The sequence below is a fragment of the Vicia villosa genome, linkage group LG3, assembly GCF_029867415.1.
Source record: "Vicia villosa cultivar HV-30 ecotype Madison, WI linkage group LG3, Vvil1.0, whole genome shotgun sequence".
NCBI lineage: Eukaryota > Viridiplantae > Streptophyta > Magnoliopsida > Fabales > Fabaceae > Vicia > Vicia villosa.
In genome coordinates, this window is record NC_081182.1 from 20864354 (window position 1) to 20882871 (window position 18518).

At 35.9% G+C, this 18518-nt stretch overlaps 3 protein-coding genes across 3 annotated transcripts; 2 read left to right on the forward strand and 1 right to left on the reverse strand.

Moving 5' to 3' along the window:
- Positions 1-256: 256 nt before the first annotated feature.
- On the forward strand, positions 257-10433 carry LOC131660585 (protein TIC236, chloroplastic-like). Its single transcript, XM_058929845.1, has 22 exons — positions 257-1814; positions 2972-3170; positions 3278-3337; positions 3418-3522; positions 3703-3843; positions 4070-4132; positions 4237-4467; positions 4573-4656; positions 4826-4983; positions 5081-5540; positions 5663-5893; positions 6194-6316; positions 6635-6910; positions 7013-7078; positions 7227-7358; positions 7454-8275; positions 8364-8644; positions 8740-8996; positions 9108-9343; positions 9426-9593; positions 9707-9979; positions 10246-10433. Exons 1-22 carry the CDS (start codon positions 385-387, stop codon positions 10384-10386), a joined length of 5937 nt encoding a protein of 1978 aa, XP_058785828.1. The 5' UTR covers positions 257-384; the 3' UTR covers positions 10387-10433.
- Positions 10434-10552: 119 nt separating this feature from the next.
- On the reverse strand, positions 10553-12934 carry LOC131660586 (psbP domain-containing protein 5, chloroplastic-like). The gene is made up of 10 exons (XM_058929846.1): positions 12574-12934; positions 12374-12488; positions 12083-12132; positions 11823-11890; positions 11640-11738; positions 11421-11480; positions 11180-11239; positions 11025-11079; positions 10883-10932; positions 10553-10790 (listed from the first exon to the last, which is right to left on the reverse strand). The coding sequence occupies exons 1-10, from the start codon at positions 12824-12826 to the stop codon at positions 10692-10694; spliced, it is 909 nt and encodes a 302-aa protein (XP_058785829.1). The 5' UTR covers positions 12827-12934; the 3' UTR covers positions 10553-10691.
- Positions 12935-16425: 3491 nt separating this feature from the next.
- Positions 16426-18458, forward strand: LOC131660588 (uncharacterized). The gene is made up of 3 exons (XM_058929848.1): positions 16426-16806; positions 17123-17511; positions 17830-18458. Exons 1-3 carry the CDS (start codon positions 16642-16644, stop codon positions 18266-18268), a joined length of 993 nt encoding a protein of 330 aa, XP_058785831.1. The 5' UTR covers positions 16426-16641; the 3' UTR covers positions 18269-18458.
- Positions 18459-18518: the final 60 nt, after the last annotated feature.

Sequence of the window (18518 nt, forward strand, 5' to 3'; positions counted from 1 at the left end):
ATAAATGATAAATTTAGAATTTGACAAAAAAGTTAAAAGCTTGTGATTTTTCATTTTTATAAGGTAGAAAGGAGAATGTAATTATGTATTGTAAATTTTATAGGAAGTAAAATACTAATTAAGTAAAAGTGAAATTTGAGAGCATTCCATATATCATTTTATAAGTATATTTGATTGATTATTCCATTTGTATCAAAACAAGCAACAAAATATTCATCTTGTCTTGTTCTTTTCTTCTTTCCCACACACAATTCAAGTTCAAATTTTCCACAAAATGTTCATCAAAATGCATTCTCAATTTGACACTTCTCTCTGTCTCAATCATAACACACTCAATTTATCATCATATACATCTCAACAATCGTTAAGGGGCTAAGAAAGATAATGAACTCCTCATTCTTTGGGATCAAACTCCATTCTTCTCTCAAAGCTTACAACACTAGCAGCAATCATTTGGAGTTGTTGAAAAGAAGAACCTTGTTGAAGAAAACCAAAAACTGGTGCACTGTATATGCCAAACACAGACACCCAATAAGGCAAGATTTTAGTTTTTGTTGCCAAAATGTAAACTTGTTGAGGTTACACCATGTTTCCATTAGTGGGTCTAGGTTGAAATGTACAAAAAAATCACGTTTTTCTTCTCTTTTCTTTGCCCCATTTTGGAAAGAAAGAATTTTTTTGATAAGGGTATGTGTTTACAGTGTTGTTATCTCTGGTTTGTTTCTGTTGGTTTGGTTTGGAAGTAATAAAGTTAAGGGTTATGTTGAAGCCAAACTACTGCCTTCTGTTTGTTTAGTAATCAGTGAGCGAATTCAGCGTGAATTTCGCGTTGGAAAGGTTAGAAGGATCTCGCCGTTGAGTTTGACATTGGAGTCATGTTCATTTGGGCCTCATAGGGAGGAGTTTTCTTGTGGTGAGGTTCCTATTGTTAAGCTTCGTCTTCATCCTTTTGCTAGTTTGATGAGGGGAAAAGTTGTGGTTGATGCAGTTTTGTCACATCCAAGTGTGTTGATTGTGCAGAAGAAGGACTATAGTTGGTTAGGGATACCGGAGAGTGAAGGCGGTATAAAGAGGAACTTGTCTGCTGAAGAAGGGATTGATCATCGGACTAGAACGAGGAGGCTTGCACAAGAAGAAGCAGCGGTTCGGTTGGAGAGAGAGCGGGATGAGGCAGCTAGGGAAGCTGCAAAGATTGGTTACTTTGTTTCTGAGTCCTCCCAAGGGGATGATTTAAAGGAGACTCGTGTTCATTCGAGAGGAGCAACCGATTCAAACTCCTTTTTCTGCATGAGTGAGGGGAAACATGATCATTATTGTGTAGACAAGGGTGTTGATTATGATATGAAACATGGGGAGTTGGAAAAGCCATTTAGAGTGAAGTTTCCTGGTTCATCAGGGCTTAAGTTTTGGTCCAGAGTTATAAAAAGGTACGGGAAACACAAGTTTAAGAGGAAGTCTAAAAGGAGTGACATATCTGCATCTGGTGTTGCCGTTAAGAAAAGAATTTTCGAATGCAGTGCGTCGGCAGCACATGCGTACTTTCGCGGTCGATCACGGGGAAAGTCTGAGGAGCCTTCCTCATCTTCTGGATGCTTTAATTCTATGAATCTTGATAGACATTTGATAGAAAATGATATTGATAAAGTTACAAAATCGGTTGCCAGTGGTGAAGATGATAAAGATATTGTTACAGAAAATGGGTTAGATGCTCTGCAGTCTGAAGGCCTTACCGAGACTCTTCCCGTAATGTTAGATTCTGTTCATTTCAGAGGTGCAACTGTGATGCTACTTGCATATGGAGACAATGAAGTTAGGTAAGAACTATTGTCACCAATTACTTAATCATTCTGAATATTTAGTCCGAAACCATAATTATAATTCAAAGTCAGTTTATTCTTTCTCTTCACTTTACATCTAAAACCATATAATTTCCATTACTGTCATTTTAGTTTCTACAATGTTATTTAGTGTCTTAATTAATTCTCACTGCAAATCCTGAAATAACAACTGTAGCTGGGATTTCTGTTTGTTTGACTCCAAAATGTTATTCAATCTTACTTAAGCTGCACACAGCTTTTGCAGCATTAGATAGATTTCAAAGTTTAGCCTGTCATGATGGGATAAGATCTTGAAAATGAATTTGCAACAGACATCTCTGGTATTAGCCGCGTCTCAGTGTCCGTCACTCGTATGGCAAGTGTCACACACCTTAGACACTCTTTGGACACTTCTAGAGGGTTAAAGATGTTGTCAAAGCAGTGATTATAAATGAAGGGGGTGAAGACATTGAATTTGATTATATCATTTTTAACTTTTTGGTATAGTTGATGGATGAATGAAGATGAAAAGCTATCATATTTTATTTAAGAACATTTTTGTTATGAAACGAATTGCTCAATTTAGATGCACATGTATAATTTAATTCTCAATTTAAATCTTTTATAGAAAATGTTAATATTTTATTTAATTATAATCTATAATCTATATATATATATATATATATATATATATATATATATATATATATATATATATATATATATATATATATATATATATATATATATATATATGGTTCCGGTGTCCTATATTTTCTAAATTAGTAGTGTCACGTGTCTGCGTCGGAGTCTGTGCTTCATACCCTCCCTCACTTTACAAACTGATTTTGTAGTTTAAGTTAAATCCGACTCAAATTCTAAGATGGTATCAGAGCATCCATTGAACCACTCGAGTCAATCTTCAGATGTCCTGTCCTAGACATGAGAGTGTCTGTTAAGAGTCTCACATTTGATGAGATATGGCCTAAATATGAGTTTATAAGTGGAAGGCATCTCTCACTTTACAAACCGATTATATAGAGTTGAGTTAGACTCAACCCAAATTCTACGAACCTCTATATTGGAACCTCTAGTCTTATTCAAAAAAATGATAAGCTGCATGAATTTAGATGTTTTGTATGTTTTACTTTCAGGGAGATGGAGAATGTCAATGGTCATGTGAAGTTTCGTAACCACTACAACCATATAAACGTACACCTGAACGGAAATTGTAAGCCCTGGAGGTCAGATGATATATGCAAAGATGGTGGTTGGTTGTCTGCAAATGTTTTTATTGACATTACTAAGCAGGAATGGCATACTAATTTGAAAATCGACAATTTTTATGTTCCGGTAAGGTATATAGTAATTTAAAGTTCCAAAGCTTTGTCACCACCTATTGAGACATTTATTCTTTATGCATGCTTATATAATTTATGCCTGGCTTGAGTTCTATGCAGCTATTCGAAAGGATCCTCGAAATTCCAATTACATGGTCTAAAGGAAGGGCCAGTGGTGAGGTGTGTCTTTAACTTGCTAGTTTATTCTTGATAATTGATATTGTTTCATCTGTTTGAAATATCGTTTCTTTTTGTTACAGCTTCACTTGTGCATGTCTAAGGGTGAGACTTTTCCAAATATTCACGGACAGCTAGACGTGACGGGATTGAACTTCCAACTATTAGATGCTGCATCGTGTTTCTCTGTATGTCTTCCTTTATCCCGAATTAGAATACTTTGTGCAATCCCCTTTTTGATATGTTTCATTTGGAAATTGTAATTCTCTTGAAAGGAAACTGAGCCATTGCATATGTACTGTATTTTTATCGTTCACCAAAAAAATACTTATAGCCTTCAAGGTGATCAAATAGTTTGGTTTTTCCAGAACATATCAGCAAGTTTGTGTTTTCGTGTTCAAAGAATATTTTTACACAATGCATGTGGCTGGTTTGGCAGCATTCCTATAGAAGCATCAGGAGATTTCGGCATTCACCCCGAGGAAGGAGAATTGCATATTAAGTGTGAGGTACTTTTAATCTTATGTATGTTTGTATGCATAATTGTATAATTATTTATTTGTGAAAGTGCTCTACCTTCGTTAAATCACAATAGACTTGTTTCCAAATGCAATTCTGTCAAAAATTACATATGCAGCTGTTCTCTGATATTGCTTATGTAGCTGTTCAACAAAAGAACGTGGCAAACACACGGTCCACATATTCCTTATGATATTTTCTCGATCAAATTTCCAGGTACATGGTGTTGAAGTGAATGCATTAATGAAAACTTTCAACATGAAATCTTTCTCGTTCCCGGTATGTTAAATTTGAAAACATGAATATTAAGTGATATGAAAATTTACTTTCTACATTACTGTTTTTCATTTATATTTTTAATAACTAAGGTTTATTGATTGTAGCTAGCAGGATCAGTAACTGCTTTGTTTAATTGCCAAGGTCCGCTAGATAATCCTGTATTTGCGGGCACTGCAATGGTTTCTAGGACATCGCCTTTGTTACATGTTGACACTCCAGCAACTGTAGCATCTGAAGCACTTGCTAAAAGTAGAGAAGCTGGCGCAGTCGCAGCATTTGACCGCGTACCATTTTCATATGTATCTGCCAATTTTACTTTCAACACTGATAACTGTGTAAGTTGAAAGTGGTGATAGTTTCTGTTGGAACTTACATTTTAATGGATCAGCAACTAGTTTTGAATAAGATTGAAATTTGAAACCTTGCATTGCATTCCACAGGTTGCTGATTTGTATGGAATTAGAGCAAGCCTTGTGGATGGTGGTGAAATTCAAGGAGCTGGGACTGCTTGGATATGCCCAGAGGTATATGGCCTGTAAACTATATGTTACTGACTCCCTCACTTGCAAAACCGGAAATTAGATGTCCGGTTGATTTTGCTAAAGCAAATTTTAGAATGTTTGCTTTCCCCGCATTTCTCTCTAGAGTTTGTCCTTACACCTATGCTGCTAATATATACTCTTTTGTTCTCAGGGTGAAGAGGATGAGACAGCCATAGATGTTAACTTTTCTGGAAATTTGGCCGTTGAAAAAATATTTCTTCGTTATATTCCCAATTATCATAGTTTGATGCCACTCAAACTAGGGGTTATACATGGAGAAACAAAAATTTTGGGATCTCTTTCAAGACCGTAAGTCGTCACCTTTTCTGTTTTGATACGATTTGTTCCCGTCTCTAATACGATTTGTTTTATGGAAATTGTTTTCTCATTTTATTTTTCTATGCAGAACGCTTGATATAAATTGGACTGCACCTTCTGCAGAAGGGTCTTTTAGTGATGCTAGAGGAAATATCATAATTTCACATGATTTCGTTTCTGTTAAATCTGCTTCAGCTGCATTTGATTTGTATATGAAAGCTCAAACATCTAGTTCTGATGATTTTTCGCTCCCAAGTGAAGATTTTTGTGCTCCAAAAGTCATTCCGTTTAATGTTGACAAGATTGAGTTTGATCTGAACATGCACGAGTTTGAATTCTTCCGTTTGGTTACTACTTATACATTGGATTTTCCAAAACCTTTGCTTCTGAAAGCATCTGGAAGAGTTAAGTTTCAAGGAAAGCTTTTAGAGAAAGGAAGTTCAGATTGTCTTGTTGGTGAGGTTTCACTCTCTGGTCTCAAATTGAATCAATTGGTGCTCGCACCTCAACTATCGGGGTTGTTAAGAGTTTCTCCTGAATGTATCAAGGTAGGGAATAAAACTCGGTCTTCCATAAAATTATATTGCATTAGACTCCATGGTAGTAGCTCATTCGTCAATGCAATATAATCATGGACAAGAATTCTAATAGATAATTTTATGGTATGCAGTTGGATACCTCCGGTAGACCTGATGAAAGTCTTGAAGTGGAATTTATCAGGCCACTACAGTCCAGTGATGAAGATGATCTGAAAAGCGGACAACTGTTGTTTATTTCACTTCAAAAAGGGAAAATGGGGGCCAGTGTCAATATCCAACAAAGTCTTTCAGCTAGTTTGGAGGTACAAAATTTTCCACTAGATGAGCTGGAGCTTGCTTCTCTCAGGGGGGTTATTCAGAGGGTAAGCCCATTTTTATGTATTTGACTTCACGTGTCTGTGTCTGTGTCATTGTCGTTCGTATCTATGCCCTCCTCCTATGCATATTTGGAACATAAATTCATAATGAGGTTGACCTTAGGGAGATTAGACAAGGTTTTCACCGTAACAATGTGCAAATTTCGACTTTGTTGCTTTTTATTTTATCTCTTCAACGCTCTATTTTTATGTTCAGTTCTGTCTGAATTATGACTTGGTCGATGCATTATTTAATGATCTTGTAGTGAAAATAATACATGCTGCTTTTTGGTTGGTATTTTTCAGGCGGAAATCCAGGCTAATCTTCAAAAAAGAAGAGGACACGGAATCCTATCTGTTCTTAAGCCAAAATTCATTGGTGTTCTTGGTAAATCACTAGATGTGGCGGCTAGGTGGAGTGGAGATGTTGTGAGTAACTATGACTGTCCCTCTAGTATATATATTTCTGCAACCTCGTTGTAAAATACAAGTCATTCATTCTATATTATTCAAGTTGGTATCAAAGCCAAGTTTAGATCCTGGGACCATTGAGTTTTGGACCCACCATGGTTTCATTATAGTAACCTTAAGCTTGTTATTTTAATCACAGCTGTTCACTGGCTTCCATCATATGAAATCAATGTTTAGCCGTAGTAACAACCTTGTTCTTTTGTATGTTGTATTGGTAAAGCTGTTTTTGCATTTTGTTTGAGGATACTGATTGTTTGTTAATGTTCTTTCGTTCAGATCACAATTGAAAAAGTTATCTTCGAACAAAGCAACAGTCATTATGAACTTCAAGGAGAATATGTGTTGCCTGGAAACCGCAATTGCAACCCTGTTGATGGAAAAGGGGACGGCTTTTTGAAAAGTCATGTGTCTAGGAATCTTAGTAGTCTTATATCCTCGATGGGCAGGTGGAGAATGAAACTTGAAGTATGTAGAGCGGAGATTGCTGAGATGCTTCCTCTTGCAAGGCTTCTTTCTCGAAGCATGGACCCAACTGTTCTCTCTAGATCAAAGGTGGTATTATGTTTTATGTCTTGGATGTTTTTTTATCGAAACTGGTACCAAATAGAGAAATATGAGAGAAATAACTAACTGTTGCCTCATTAACGTTTGTAGGATTTTTTTATTCGAAGTTTGCAGTCGGTGGGATTATATTCAACAAGCACTGAACAACTGCTTGAGGTATCATCAAGGGATCCCTATAATCTTATTTTCCTTTCAATAGCCACAATACTTGATGAGTGCATGCAATGTTCATATTTTCGTAATATTAATGAAATTCACTGCAAACATTGAGGTTTCGTTGTCTTTAATTGCGTTTAAATTGCAGTTAATAATGGGACATTATGCTTCATCACATGATGCTGTTCTTGAAGATATAAATCTGCCAGATTTATTTGATCTCAAAGGTCGTTGGCATGGCTCTGTCGGTGCAAGTGGCGGAGGGGATGGAGACACCCTGGTAAAAACTCATTATTGTTTGTATCATTATTACATGGAGTTGGCATAAATTTTCAACTTTATGAATACCAAAATTCTTTGTTGATGTCATTTCAGGCAAAATTTGACATTCACGGGGAAGACTGGGAATTGGGAGACTACAAAACTCAGTGTGTCGTGGCAGTTGGTGCTTATAGTAATGATAATGGCATGGACGTGAAGAATTTTTTGATCCAGAATGATAATGCCACCATTCATGCTGATGGAAATCTGTTAGGGCCTAAAACCAACCTTCATTTTGCGGTCTTAAACTTTCCAGTTAGCCTGGTCCCAACCGTTGCTCAGCTTGTTGAATCTACAGCAACAGATTCTGTTCATTCTTTGGAGCCATTGTTAGCAACGGTTAAGGGTGTCTTGCATATGGAAGGAGATCTTAGAGGAAGTTTAGCAAAACCAGAATGTGATGTGCAAATAAGGCTCCTCGATGGTTCCGTTGGTGGAATCGATCTTGAACGAGCAGAAGTTGTTGCTTCTTTAACATCAACCAGCCGTTTTCTTTTCAATGCAAAATTTGAGCCTACAATCCAAAATGGTCATGTATTAATTCAAGGAAGTATTCCTGTTACTTTTGTTCAAAATAGCATGTTACAGCAAGATGAAGAATTAGATCAGAACGGGGCTACGTTGTTTCCTGATTGGGCGAGGAAGAAAAATAGAGGAACCGCTGCCGATGCCAGCAACAAGAACACTTTTAGAGACAGAAATGAAGAGGTTTGGAACAGTCAGTTAGCAAAAAGCCTTGAAGGTTTATATTCGCAAATTTTAGATGTTGGAGAGGTCAGGGTTGATGCTGATATAAAAGATGGGGGAATGATGCTGATATCAGCTTTAACTCCCTATGCCGATTGGCTTCATGGAAATGCTGATGTCATGCTCGAGGTTGGTCTGGTCAATATAATTGTCATATAATTATTCATTTTTAGTCGCTTCGCTTCTCTAAATCCTGTTGTGTTGATTGATTTTATAGGTGAGAGGTACAGTTGATCAACCATTGCTTAATGGCTATGCAATATTCCACCGGGCGTCTATATCTTCACCAGTGTTTCGAAATCCGCTAACCAACTTTGGTGGTACTATTCAAATGAAATCAAACAGGTTATCAATCACCTCACTGGAGAGTAGGCTAGGCAGAAAAGGGAAACTGCTTGTAAAAGGGAACCTTCCTCTCAGAACTAGTGAAGAAACCATTGATGACAAAATTGAGTTGAAGTGCGATGTTCTAGGAGTGCACGTGGAAAACATTTTAAGGTTGATTTTTTTATTCATTGATGTATATAAATATGACTATTAAATCTAAATTATTATTGACTTTGGGCAAGATAACTTTTTTCGACTTCTGTCAGTGCTCAGGTTGACTCCCAGTTGCAAATAACTGGTTCAATATTGCAACCAATCATTTCTGGGAATGTTAAACTTAGTCGTGGAGATGTATATTTGCCACGGGCTGCGGGTAGTGGCGATATTCAAGCCCTTGCTTCAAATCAGTCTGCACTTTCTGCTGGAAGTGATAGTCGTGAATTTGCTTCAAGATATATTTCACAGTATTTTGGTTCAAGATCTGCTTTGACGACCAAATCTCCTCAATCCTCGAGCTCTGGTGGTAATACTTTACATTTTAACCAGTTTAGCATTTGATCTTCTCCCTTTTACTTATATCTTTCAGAATTATTGCTTTACGGTATATATAATGATATCTCTCTCTTCTGAAAAGGGTCAAGTGATGTTGATAAGGACGTGGAGAAAATGCGGATAAAACCAAGTATAGAAACCCGCCTTAGTGATTTGAAGCTTGTGCTCGGACCAGAATTGAAGATAGTTTATCCTTGGATTCTTATATTTACTGTTAGTGGAGAGCTTGAGTTAAATGGTCTCTCACATCCCAAATGTATAACACCTAAGGGCATATTGGTATTCGAGAATGGTGAAGTTGAGCTACTTGCAACACAGGTTTGTGTGATGAGTTTGTTTTATGCCTCCATGTTGCAACACAAGTTTATGCCTTCGTTGATAAAATTTATTTCAAAATCAGGTGAGGTTAACACGGGATCATCTGAATATCGCAAAGTTTGAGCCTGAGTATGGATTAGATCCAATGCTAGATTTAGCGTTGGTTGGATCTCAGTTCCAATATAAGATTCAAGGCAGGGCTAGCAATTGGCACGGCAGTGTGGAAAAAGATACATTATCACCTATTGAGGTAAAAGATTCTACTATCTGTTATCCTGTTTGATAAATTTGGAGCTCAAAACTTTGTCATTCGACTTCCGGCTTCCGGCAGCATGGTCTTATCAATATATTCTACCTATGCAGACTGTCAGAAAAATTGAGAGTCAGTTAGCAGAATCCATTTCGAAAGGCAGTGGTCAACTTACACTTGAAAAGCTTGCAACCACTACTCTTCAAAAGTTAATGCCGCGGATAGAAAAGAAGGGTCAGTTTGGCAATGCTAGCTGGCGGATAATGCACTCGCCTCAGATTCCTAGTTTAGTATCTTCTGGTGCTATGGTAGATACTTTTGAGTTTCTTGCCGGTAATTTAACATTTGGAACAGAATTTGAAGTACAGCTTGGAAAAGGTCTTCAGGTAATGACAATAAAACTAGTTTATCTTTCAAAATTTTGCTACTTCTCAAGACTACAATGCATTAGCATGGTCAGAACTTTGACACATCGACACCGTTAATAATTTGAGAAAATGATATGATTGAATGTAACTACATATGTCAGTGTCGGACACCAGACATGCCCTCAATCTGGACATGGCTATTTATGTCAACCGGCTTCTCATAAGCTACTTATTGGGGTTTTAACTAGTGTTACTCATTGAGAAAGCAATTGTTTTTGTTGCAGGCCAGAGTGACTAGACAAATGAAGGATTCAGAAATGGCAACACACTGGTCTTTGAGCTATCAACTCACAAGTCGCTTGCATTTGCGCCTACAATCTTCTCCAATACTATGCCTGTTTTTTGAATATTATGCTACAACCTAGGACTTGTTGCTCTTACCTTAGGTTTAGGTATATGAAACTTGCACCTTCCCTTTAAAGGAAAGGGTGGATGTAACTACAAAGTAGATAACTATGTATCATTCTTTTGCTCAGATTGAGCTTGTTAATAGGCTAGATAATGAATTCATAAATCATTTGAGTAGGGATCTGGAAATTACTGAAATAACTCGATGAATAAGAGATGTCATTCAAAATCTCGGTCTTCAAAGAACATAATATGTTTACATGAATTTTTTCCACCCCGCAAAGGTTAATACATGAATACAATAAGAACAAAATTTGAGTTTTCACCAAAATCTCCAGGGATCTTTGAAAGGAGGAACATAATTTTCCGTTGGACTGACAAGGCGGAACGAACTCACTGTCTGTTGAAATAATGGCCCCATCTGCATAAAAAAATTATTAGAATCATTTAGACGAGTGTAATATGTAAATGAGCACACACTCAAACACCGTGTAAGAGGAAGAGAGTATGTACTTTTTTCCATTGCGGGCTGAGGGTTGAAGCGCTGATCGAGTACAGATAACCTGAAATCAATGACAATTAGTAACAGTTGATACTTGATGTGAGATAATGCATGTTTGCAATACTAAAGTAGCAATAATTTGAGAGGCAATACCATCTCTTTCTGCTGTTGAAGCTAGATAATGCCGGTAAATTCCTGATTCTTCAGACTGTACAAAACCATCATTCACAAGTCCAAAGTAATAATCACAATCACATACACCACAACTATCACAAAACGAAAAAAATTCACGAATAAGAAATACTTACCATTGTATTAGGCGATTTTCGGATAAGGTATTCATAGTACCAATAAGGTTCACCATCAATCTGTGAGGAGACAGATAAACTCAACAGTGCATACATTTGATCTAAAATATGTAAATGCGTCAAAATTTTCAATCTCGTGTCAAATTCATTTACTGAACAGTCATATATACAATGCAACATGCTCATTGTCGATGTGGTGGAAACCAGTAAGTATGAAATAACAATGATGTGTAAAGCTTACTTCATCGGTATGTGCGTCGAGGACTGAACTCTCAGCAGAGCGCTCGGTTGAAGTAACTCGCTGCAAAATATTGTAAATATCAAAAACAAGTTGGAAGGATTTTCATTACATATCACAGACAAATCACCTTTCAGCAGCATAAAGCATTTCAAATACGAAACTTCAAAAGTTAAGAATAGCACGAGCACAAAAATCTATGAGAAAGGAGCAATCAGTTACCAGTGAAGATTTATCAGCTAAAACTGAATCAGCGACATCTTTTGCAGTCCATTTGCTCTTATCCTTCAAGTTTATAAGGCTTGCATTTGGAGGGCCTATCTGAATTTAATGCCAAAAATAACTGATAAAGCATTGAACGAATACATATAATTTGATGCAACAAGTTTGAGGTTAAGGAAATACCGTGACGGAAATGATGAGGTTGTCAAAGATATCAACACGTTCAGACACAATTCGCAGCCGTGCATTAGCTGCATGGAATTTACAGAGAAATTTTTATCGAAAAAAAGGGAAACTAAACTACATAACAATCAACCAAAATCATTATGCAGAAAATCAGTACTGTGATAATGCTAAGAAGTTTGCAACAAAACACAATCTCAATTCTGAAATTCTTTGATAAGATAAACTTTTTCCATGAAAAGAAAGAGAGGGAAACTTACGAGAAAGTGGTGCGGCTGATGAATATCGTTCTGGCTTTCGGGATTCTACCCTTTAAATATATGGAAAGAGTTAGCTTTTCCCATAACAGTATATGAAAAATTGCAGGCAAAAAATGGAGTTGTAAACCAATTACTTCAATTATAGTTCCATTAACACATACTCATGCCACACACTATTATAATTTTTTTTTAGATACATTGAGTAACGGTGTACTCGGTTTATAATTGAGATCAAATACATCAGTTATTCAATGAATCTGAAAATGCAAGTAGTATAGTTGGCAAACTTACCATTTGAAGACAAATTTTTTAGAAGGAAGCTCAACAGGGTAAAGATAAGAATAGGCATTGACTTCATCTGTAAAGGAAGCCATTTTGGGGTCTTCTTCTTCTCCAGCATGAGTTGCTACAAGACATAACAGAATTATGATGATAAAACAAATGTGTCTCAAATCTAGCAGAAAATGCAAGAGAGATAGCGAGAGAGATACCAGACAATGGAAGGCATGTTAGAGATAGTGAAGTGAGGCCTAACAGCATCAAATCTCTTCTGGTTTGTGAAGTGGGTTTTAGAGAAGAAGTTGAAAAGTCTCTTTTTTGGTCGGATTTGTTTTGGTTAAGGATTACTACCTTAGAAGTGTTATTGTTGTTGTTGTTGTTCCTGAAGATAAGGTTGTTGTTGTTGGGAAGAATAAGGTTGTTGTTGGAAGGACAGGGAGAGAGGCATAGAGAGTGTAAAACCATTGCTGCTCAACACTGCAACTCGTCGAATTCGATCACCCTCTTCTATAACATTATCCTACAACTTTTAAAGTTAAATTCAGTATTTACCCCCAACAAAGTCGCATGTGATATAATCAATCCCGTTTCTATACTTTTTGAGTGGTTTCTATCTATGTAAGATTCTTTTAATAAAAGGTTTAATGTTTGAAAACAAAGTATAATGAGGGAAATATGTATTGTTAGCACTATTTTTAATATTAAAAATTTTAATTAGTTGGATTGAGTTGAATATATATGAGTATGGATAGAGAAAACTATTAGTTATTATTTTCAATCATCATATTAAGAATAATTAATGGTCAAGAACTCAAGATGTGAAATAAGTTATAATAATTTAATCTTAGAGTAAAAATATTTTTCCTCGTATATAAATATATATTCTTTCATATCTCTATTGTTATAGCCGATGTGAGATTTATATACAAATATAAATATATATTTTATCATACCCCGTTGTCGAAGCAAAGAGATTGACGGGAACTTAGACTAGTTCAAAAATTATCAAAGAGAACTTTAGAAAGGCCTTTGATGAAGATATCAACAATTTGGTGCAAGAAGGAACATGGAGAACGTGGACTTGACCACGAGCGACCTTCTCCTGAACAAACTGAATGTCCATCTCAATGTGTTTTGTGCATAAAATTATTAATCTCAATAACCCAAAATAATCCACAAAATTATCCCACATGTTATACAGCAATTATCACATTCCAATTCATTAATCTAACACATTTACTTGACAATTTTCATGGCTTTACAACTATACCTAAAACCTTCAAAATCTCAACAATGGTGAAAACACATTAACACATCAAAATAGAAAATATCACCAATCAAAGTGCATGAATTTCATCAACATTCACAACACATATTATCGATTAACAACAATTTATAAAATCAAATCAAAACCCAATGCCCTATTGAAGGTTAAAGACTCCTCATTCTATCTCACTTGCATATACCTGTTATTGATTCAATTATCTCCCTTACCTCAATTCCTAGCAAGTAATCTGAATCTGAACTAGTAGAATATTCTCCTCTCACTCAAAGCTTCATGTTCTCCCTTGGCCTCTAGCCTCTTTGTCTCTTTTCCAAAGTTTCTATGTATTGATAACCAAAACCCCTAACTTAGATTATGCCCCTAATTTATATCATTATGATATATCTTATTATAATTGTGACTCAAACTCCTATCCCTCCTACTCTTTCCTCCCTTATACTTCTCATAATTTCCACTACTGGTCTAGACCTCTAATAATTTTAATTAAACTCTATCAGCCTCTAATTACTCTCCACACTCTCACCTCAAGGTCACACACTCTCATCACCCATATTTATTTAATTAATATTACCCAATAATTAAATGAATGCACACAAATCATAATAAATCAAAAACCGGCGTGTTACAAATCTTTCTCACTTACAAAATTTTACCCTCCAAAATTACCTTAATTAAATAGATTCAGATACGAATCCCTCATCTGACTCTCAAGCTCCCAAGTCATGATTCCACCAGTTGGGTTTTCCCAAGCTACATTCACCAAGGTAATCTCTTTACCATGCAGTTCCTTCACTTCTCGATCCTCTATCCGCATGGGTGATGCCTCAATAGTGAGGTTATCTCTTACAAGTACATCATCCTCGTGTCTTCAGTTCCACTAGTGGAGAAACCCTAACTAAGTCTACACATGCATGTTTCCCCCCTATCCACTCATACACTAAAACATCTGATGACCTAAGTGTCAATCTCCTCTTATATGGTTCAATCAAGAAATTCGCAAGTGCCTCTTTCTTCACATATACCCAGACACACCAAAATATATCAAATAAGATATCGTTAACAAAGTCATGTTGATATTTTAATCATGTAAGCTCTTTACAGTGAATGGCATGTTCCAAAATGTATCTATGCACGCCTTGCAGCAAACAGGGCAAATCTCATTAATAGAAAATAAGGGAATCATAAGCCGGTATTTAAGGATGGTATGATACTCTACCGATGATATATGTTGGCCTAGATCATCAATAGGGATAGAAAGGAGAAAATCTTGAGCATGTGCAGCTTGCAAACAACCAAAAATTGCTTCATGGCTTGTGGTCATGTCTACCTTTACATCCATGTCTTGAACACTTTTACTCAAAAGGAAACTCGCCAAACGATATTGTGCTTTAAGATGGACAGTGTTCTTGATAGTAAAACTGTTAAGGTCAAAATTTAGAATCACAACACTAAGACGATCCAAAGCTCTGTCAAAATCAAGGTCCATGCCACATATCTCATTGTCTCTTAATATTAGATTCTATAACACCCAAGATTGGGCTCTAGAAGTCACAAACCCTTAAGAGGCACGTCTACTGCCGAGTACAAACCTAATCCCCCAACTCTAATAGGTAAAGAAGACATTATTCATTGAAAGTCCTCAAAGAAAGGACCTTCACCAACCATGATGTCTTCAACCAGCTTTCTCAACTCTTTATTAAACCAAATAGTTACTTTCTACATATGATTAGGTTGACATGTTCTAAGGCCAAAAAAGAGTTTGGCGATACTCATGTGATATCAAAGTAGAAGAAACTCACTTTAAAGATCCCCTAATTGTTGTAGAAGAAGCATTAACTCAACAGTCTTGGATGCTCTTTTCATGGACAACCCCATGATAAAGCCTTCATCTCAACTAACAGCTCTTCCAAGCAAGTTCATCCCCAATATCAGCCTCCCAATATTCGAAGGAAACAAATTTCCATAAAGTTTAGTATCGAAGGCCAAAAGATATCAGTTTTATGAATATTCATTTCAAGGCCTAATCCTAGACCGCTCTCCCAGATTGTGTCAAAAGCTTTAGCCACCTCCTTTGAATCTCCTATGATGGTCTCATCATTAAGATACCAGACATAGAGAATAAGCTTACAACTGTCGTTAATCTGATGAATAATTAGGTGTAGCACAAGAGCAAAAAGGAGCGGCCCTAATGTCCATCTATAAAGTATAACCTTATTGTCTAACCATAAATAAACTCTACCCACAAAGAAATAAACGTGCATCTCACTCTCGCCTCTCGCAATATAACTGATCGATTTACTAGGCTGAAAGCATTTGTGAAATCTCCATGTCAAAGAACTAAGAATCATCTCGATGTCGCTTGCTCAACACACTCTTGGCACTGTATAAAATGATCATGTCACCACCCAATACCCCAACACCAAACTAAAAGTCATTGATATATCGTGTCACATGCTTACCGACCCCTTTCATTAAACGTTAGATATCAACCGCCGCCAAATAAAACACAAAACAAACTTAAAATGTCACTAAAACTATAAAATAAAATAAATTTTGTTTAACAATCCATAAACTCTTTAGAAATATAAAATAAACCACTAATTAAACTAAAATAAAGATATAAGAAGATTCTCATTGTTTGTTACTTTCAGCTAAAAAAAATAACTAAATAAATTGAAAAACACTATTAGGATACTATATAAAATAAAAATTACATAACGAGTAAAATCCAAGTGGTTAATAAAAACAAAAGTCTCGGTAATATAATTTTGTATGATCCAAAATTTTCTGTTTAGTATTCTCCATTAACAACAACATAATAATGCCAATCAAAATTCTTTTTCTGTAATATTCAATACAAAAATCCCAAACCCCATAAATCGTTTCTCATTCCAAAATTCTCAGATTTCTCAATTGTTCAATCAACCAATTTTTTTGTATTCTTTGTTCATCACAAAGTTTGCAAGAATAATAGTTGATTTTACAATTGTTGACAATGGGTGTGGATTTCTATAACGTTTTGAAGGTTGAAAAAAATGCTACCGATGATGATTTGAAGAAAGCTTACAGAAAATTGGCCATGAAATGGCACCCTGATAAGAACCCTTCCAATAAGAAAGAAGCTGAAGCCAATTTCAAACAAATTTCTGAAGCTTATGCGGTAAAAATTTCATTTTTTTCAATTTTCTTTTGTTTTTTTGTTGGATATTTGGGAATTGAATTATATAATTTATAAAAGAAATTGAATTTTATTCTTACAATGTAATTTTGTTGTTAAAAGATTATGAATGTGGATGCAGATGAGAGAAATTGATTGTTTATTTTAGATTTATTTATCGTAAAAAATGAAGAAAAAAATTAGGGTTTTTTTTTGTTCATTATGGATTTCTTGTCAAAGAAGTTATGTATATTGTATTGTTCTGGTGTTTTGTAATTGGGTGATTTTCTGGATTCTGAGAAAATTTTATTGATTTTAGATATTGAGTGATCCTCAAAGAAGGATGCTATATGATCAGCTTGGAGAACAAGGGTTAAAAGATAAGCCGCCGCCGGGGAATGATTCGTCGAGTGGTTTTAATCGGACTGCGGAGGATATCTTTACGGAATTCTTTGGGAGTAGTCCTTTGAATTTTGGGTCGTCTGGACCGGGAAGGTCCAAGAGATTCTCGTCTGATGGTGGAGGAAGTGTTCCGTTTGGTGGGTTCGGCGGAGATTTTAATTTTCGAACACAGAGCGAAAGGACGTATATGCCGAAGAAACCGTCGGCTGTGGAGACTAAATTGCTTTGTAGTTTGGAGGAGTTGTATTCTGGTTCTACTAGGAAAATGAAGATCTCGAGGACTGTAATGGATCCCAATGCCTACGGGTATGTTTTGCTTGTTTGTGTTTGGAGATCGTATGCAGCGCGGCTGCACTGTGTAGCCGACGCTGCATAAGATCCCATTCCGACTTATCTTACTCTTATTGATATGCTTTTCTGTGAGATTGTTTAGATGAACTCATGAAAAATGTTTATGACACATGGATAAGCTATTTTCAGCTTATTTCAACAAGTTCTTCAATAAAAATGATGAAAACTGCTTATGTTTTAATATGAAAACAGATTGTAGATGTTTGTTTCATCGGTCAATTGTTGTAACTTTGTAAGATAACCTTTGTTTGTCTGTGATGTCAAAAATTGCAGAAGGGAAATCAAAGAAACAGAGGTATTAAGCATTGAAGTAAAGCCAGGATGGAAGAAAGGGACAAAGATCACATTCCCGGATAAAGGGAATCAGCAATTGAATCAACTACCAGCAGATCTTGTATTTGTGATTGATGAGAAGCCTCACGAATCGTTCAAGAGAGATGGGAATGACCTCATTGTGACCCACAGGATAACACTAGCAGAAGCCATTGGAGGAACTTTAATAAATATAAAAACGCTCGACAAACGTATCGTTCGCGTTCAAGTGAAAGACATTGTGAGTCCTGGTTATGAGCTTATTGTTTCTAATGAAGGAATGCCAATAACAAAGGAACCTGGTCATAGGGGTCATTTGAAGATCATATTTGAGGTTAAGTTCCCTAAAAAATTGACATCAAACCAACGTGCTGCACTTAAGAGAGTTTTGGGAGGTTGATCCAAGATTGATTATGCTACTTTTCAATTCTTGGTTGCTTTTTCATTTGTCATTTTCTTGAGGATGTATAACTTTTCCATCCATTTTTTTAGTGTAACACTGACATGACCCATTTTATTGTTGTGCGCTTTCGTACAAGAGTGATATACTAATATACAATAGGTCATACATTGCACATATCAGTCAAAAAGGAACGTTTCTATACCTTTAATTGTGTTCTTTATTAAATAATATCAAATTATTAGTTGCA

Bases quoted from the DNA above. Each gene is read 5' to 3' on its own strand.
- LOC131660586 (XM_058929846.1), bottom strand. From the start codon at position 12,826: ATGGTTTTACACTCTCTATGCCTCTCTCCCTGTCCTTCCAACAACAAC. The intron at 11,240-11,420 runs GTAAGCTTTACA...GTCTCCTCACAG, and splicing joins TCGACGCACATACCGATGAA to ATTGATGGTGAACCTTATTG. The intron at 10,933-11,024 runs GTATTGCCTCTC...CATTGATTTCAG, and splicing joins TTCAACAGCAGAAAGAGATG to GTTATCTGTACTCGATCAGC.
- LOC131660585 (XM_058929845.1), top strand. From the start codon at position 385: ATGAACTCCTCATTCTTTGGGATCAAACTCCATTCTTCTCTCAAAGCT. The intron at 7,079-7,226 runs GTATCATCAAGG...TTTAAATTGCAG, and splicing joins GCACTGAACAACTGCTTGAG to TTAATAATGGGACATTATGC. The intron at 9,980-10,245 runs GTAATGACAATA...TTTTTGTTGCAG, and splicing joins AGCTTGGAAAAGGTCTTCAG to GCCAGAGTGACTAGACAAAT.
- LOC131660588 (XM_058929848.1), top strand. From the start codon at position 16,642: ATGGGTGTGGATTTCTATAACGTTTTGAAGGTTGAAAAAAATGCTACC. The intron at 16,807-17,122 runs GTAAAAATTTCA...TATTGATTTTAG, and splicing joins AAATTTCTGAAGCTTATGCG to ATATTGAGTGATCCTCAAAG. The intron at 17,512-17,829 runs GTATGTTTTGCT...CAAAAATTGCAG, and splicing joins ATGGATCCCAATGCCTACGG to AAGGGAAATCAAAGAAACAG.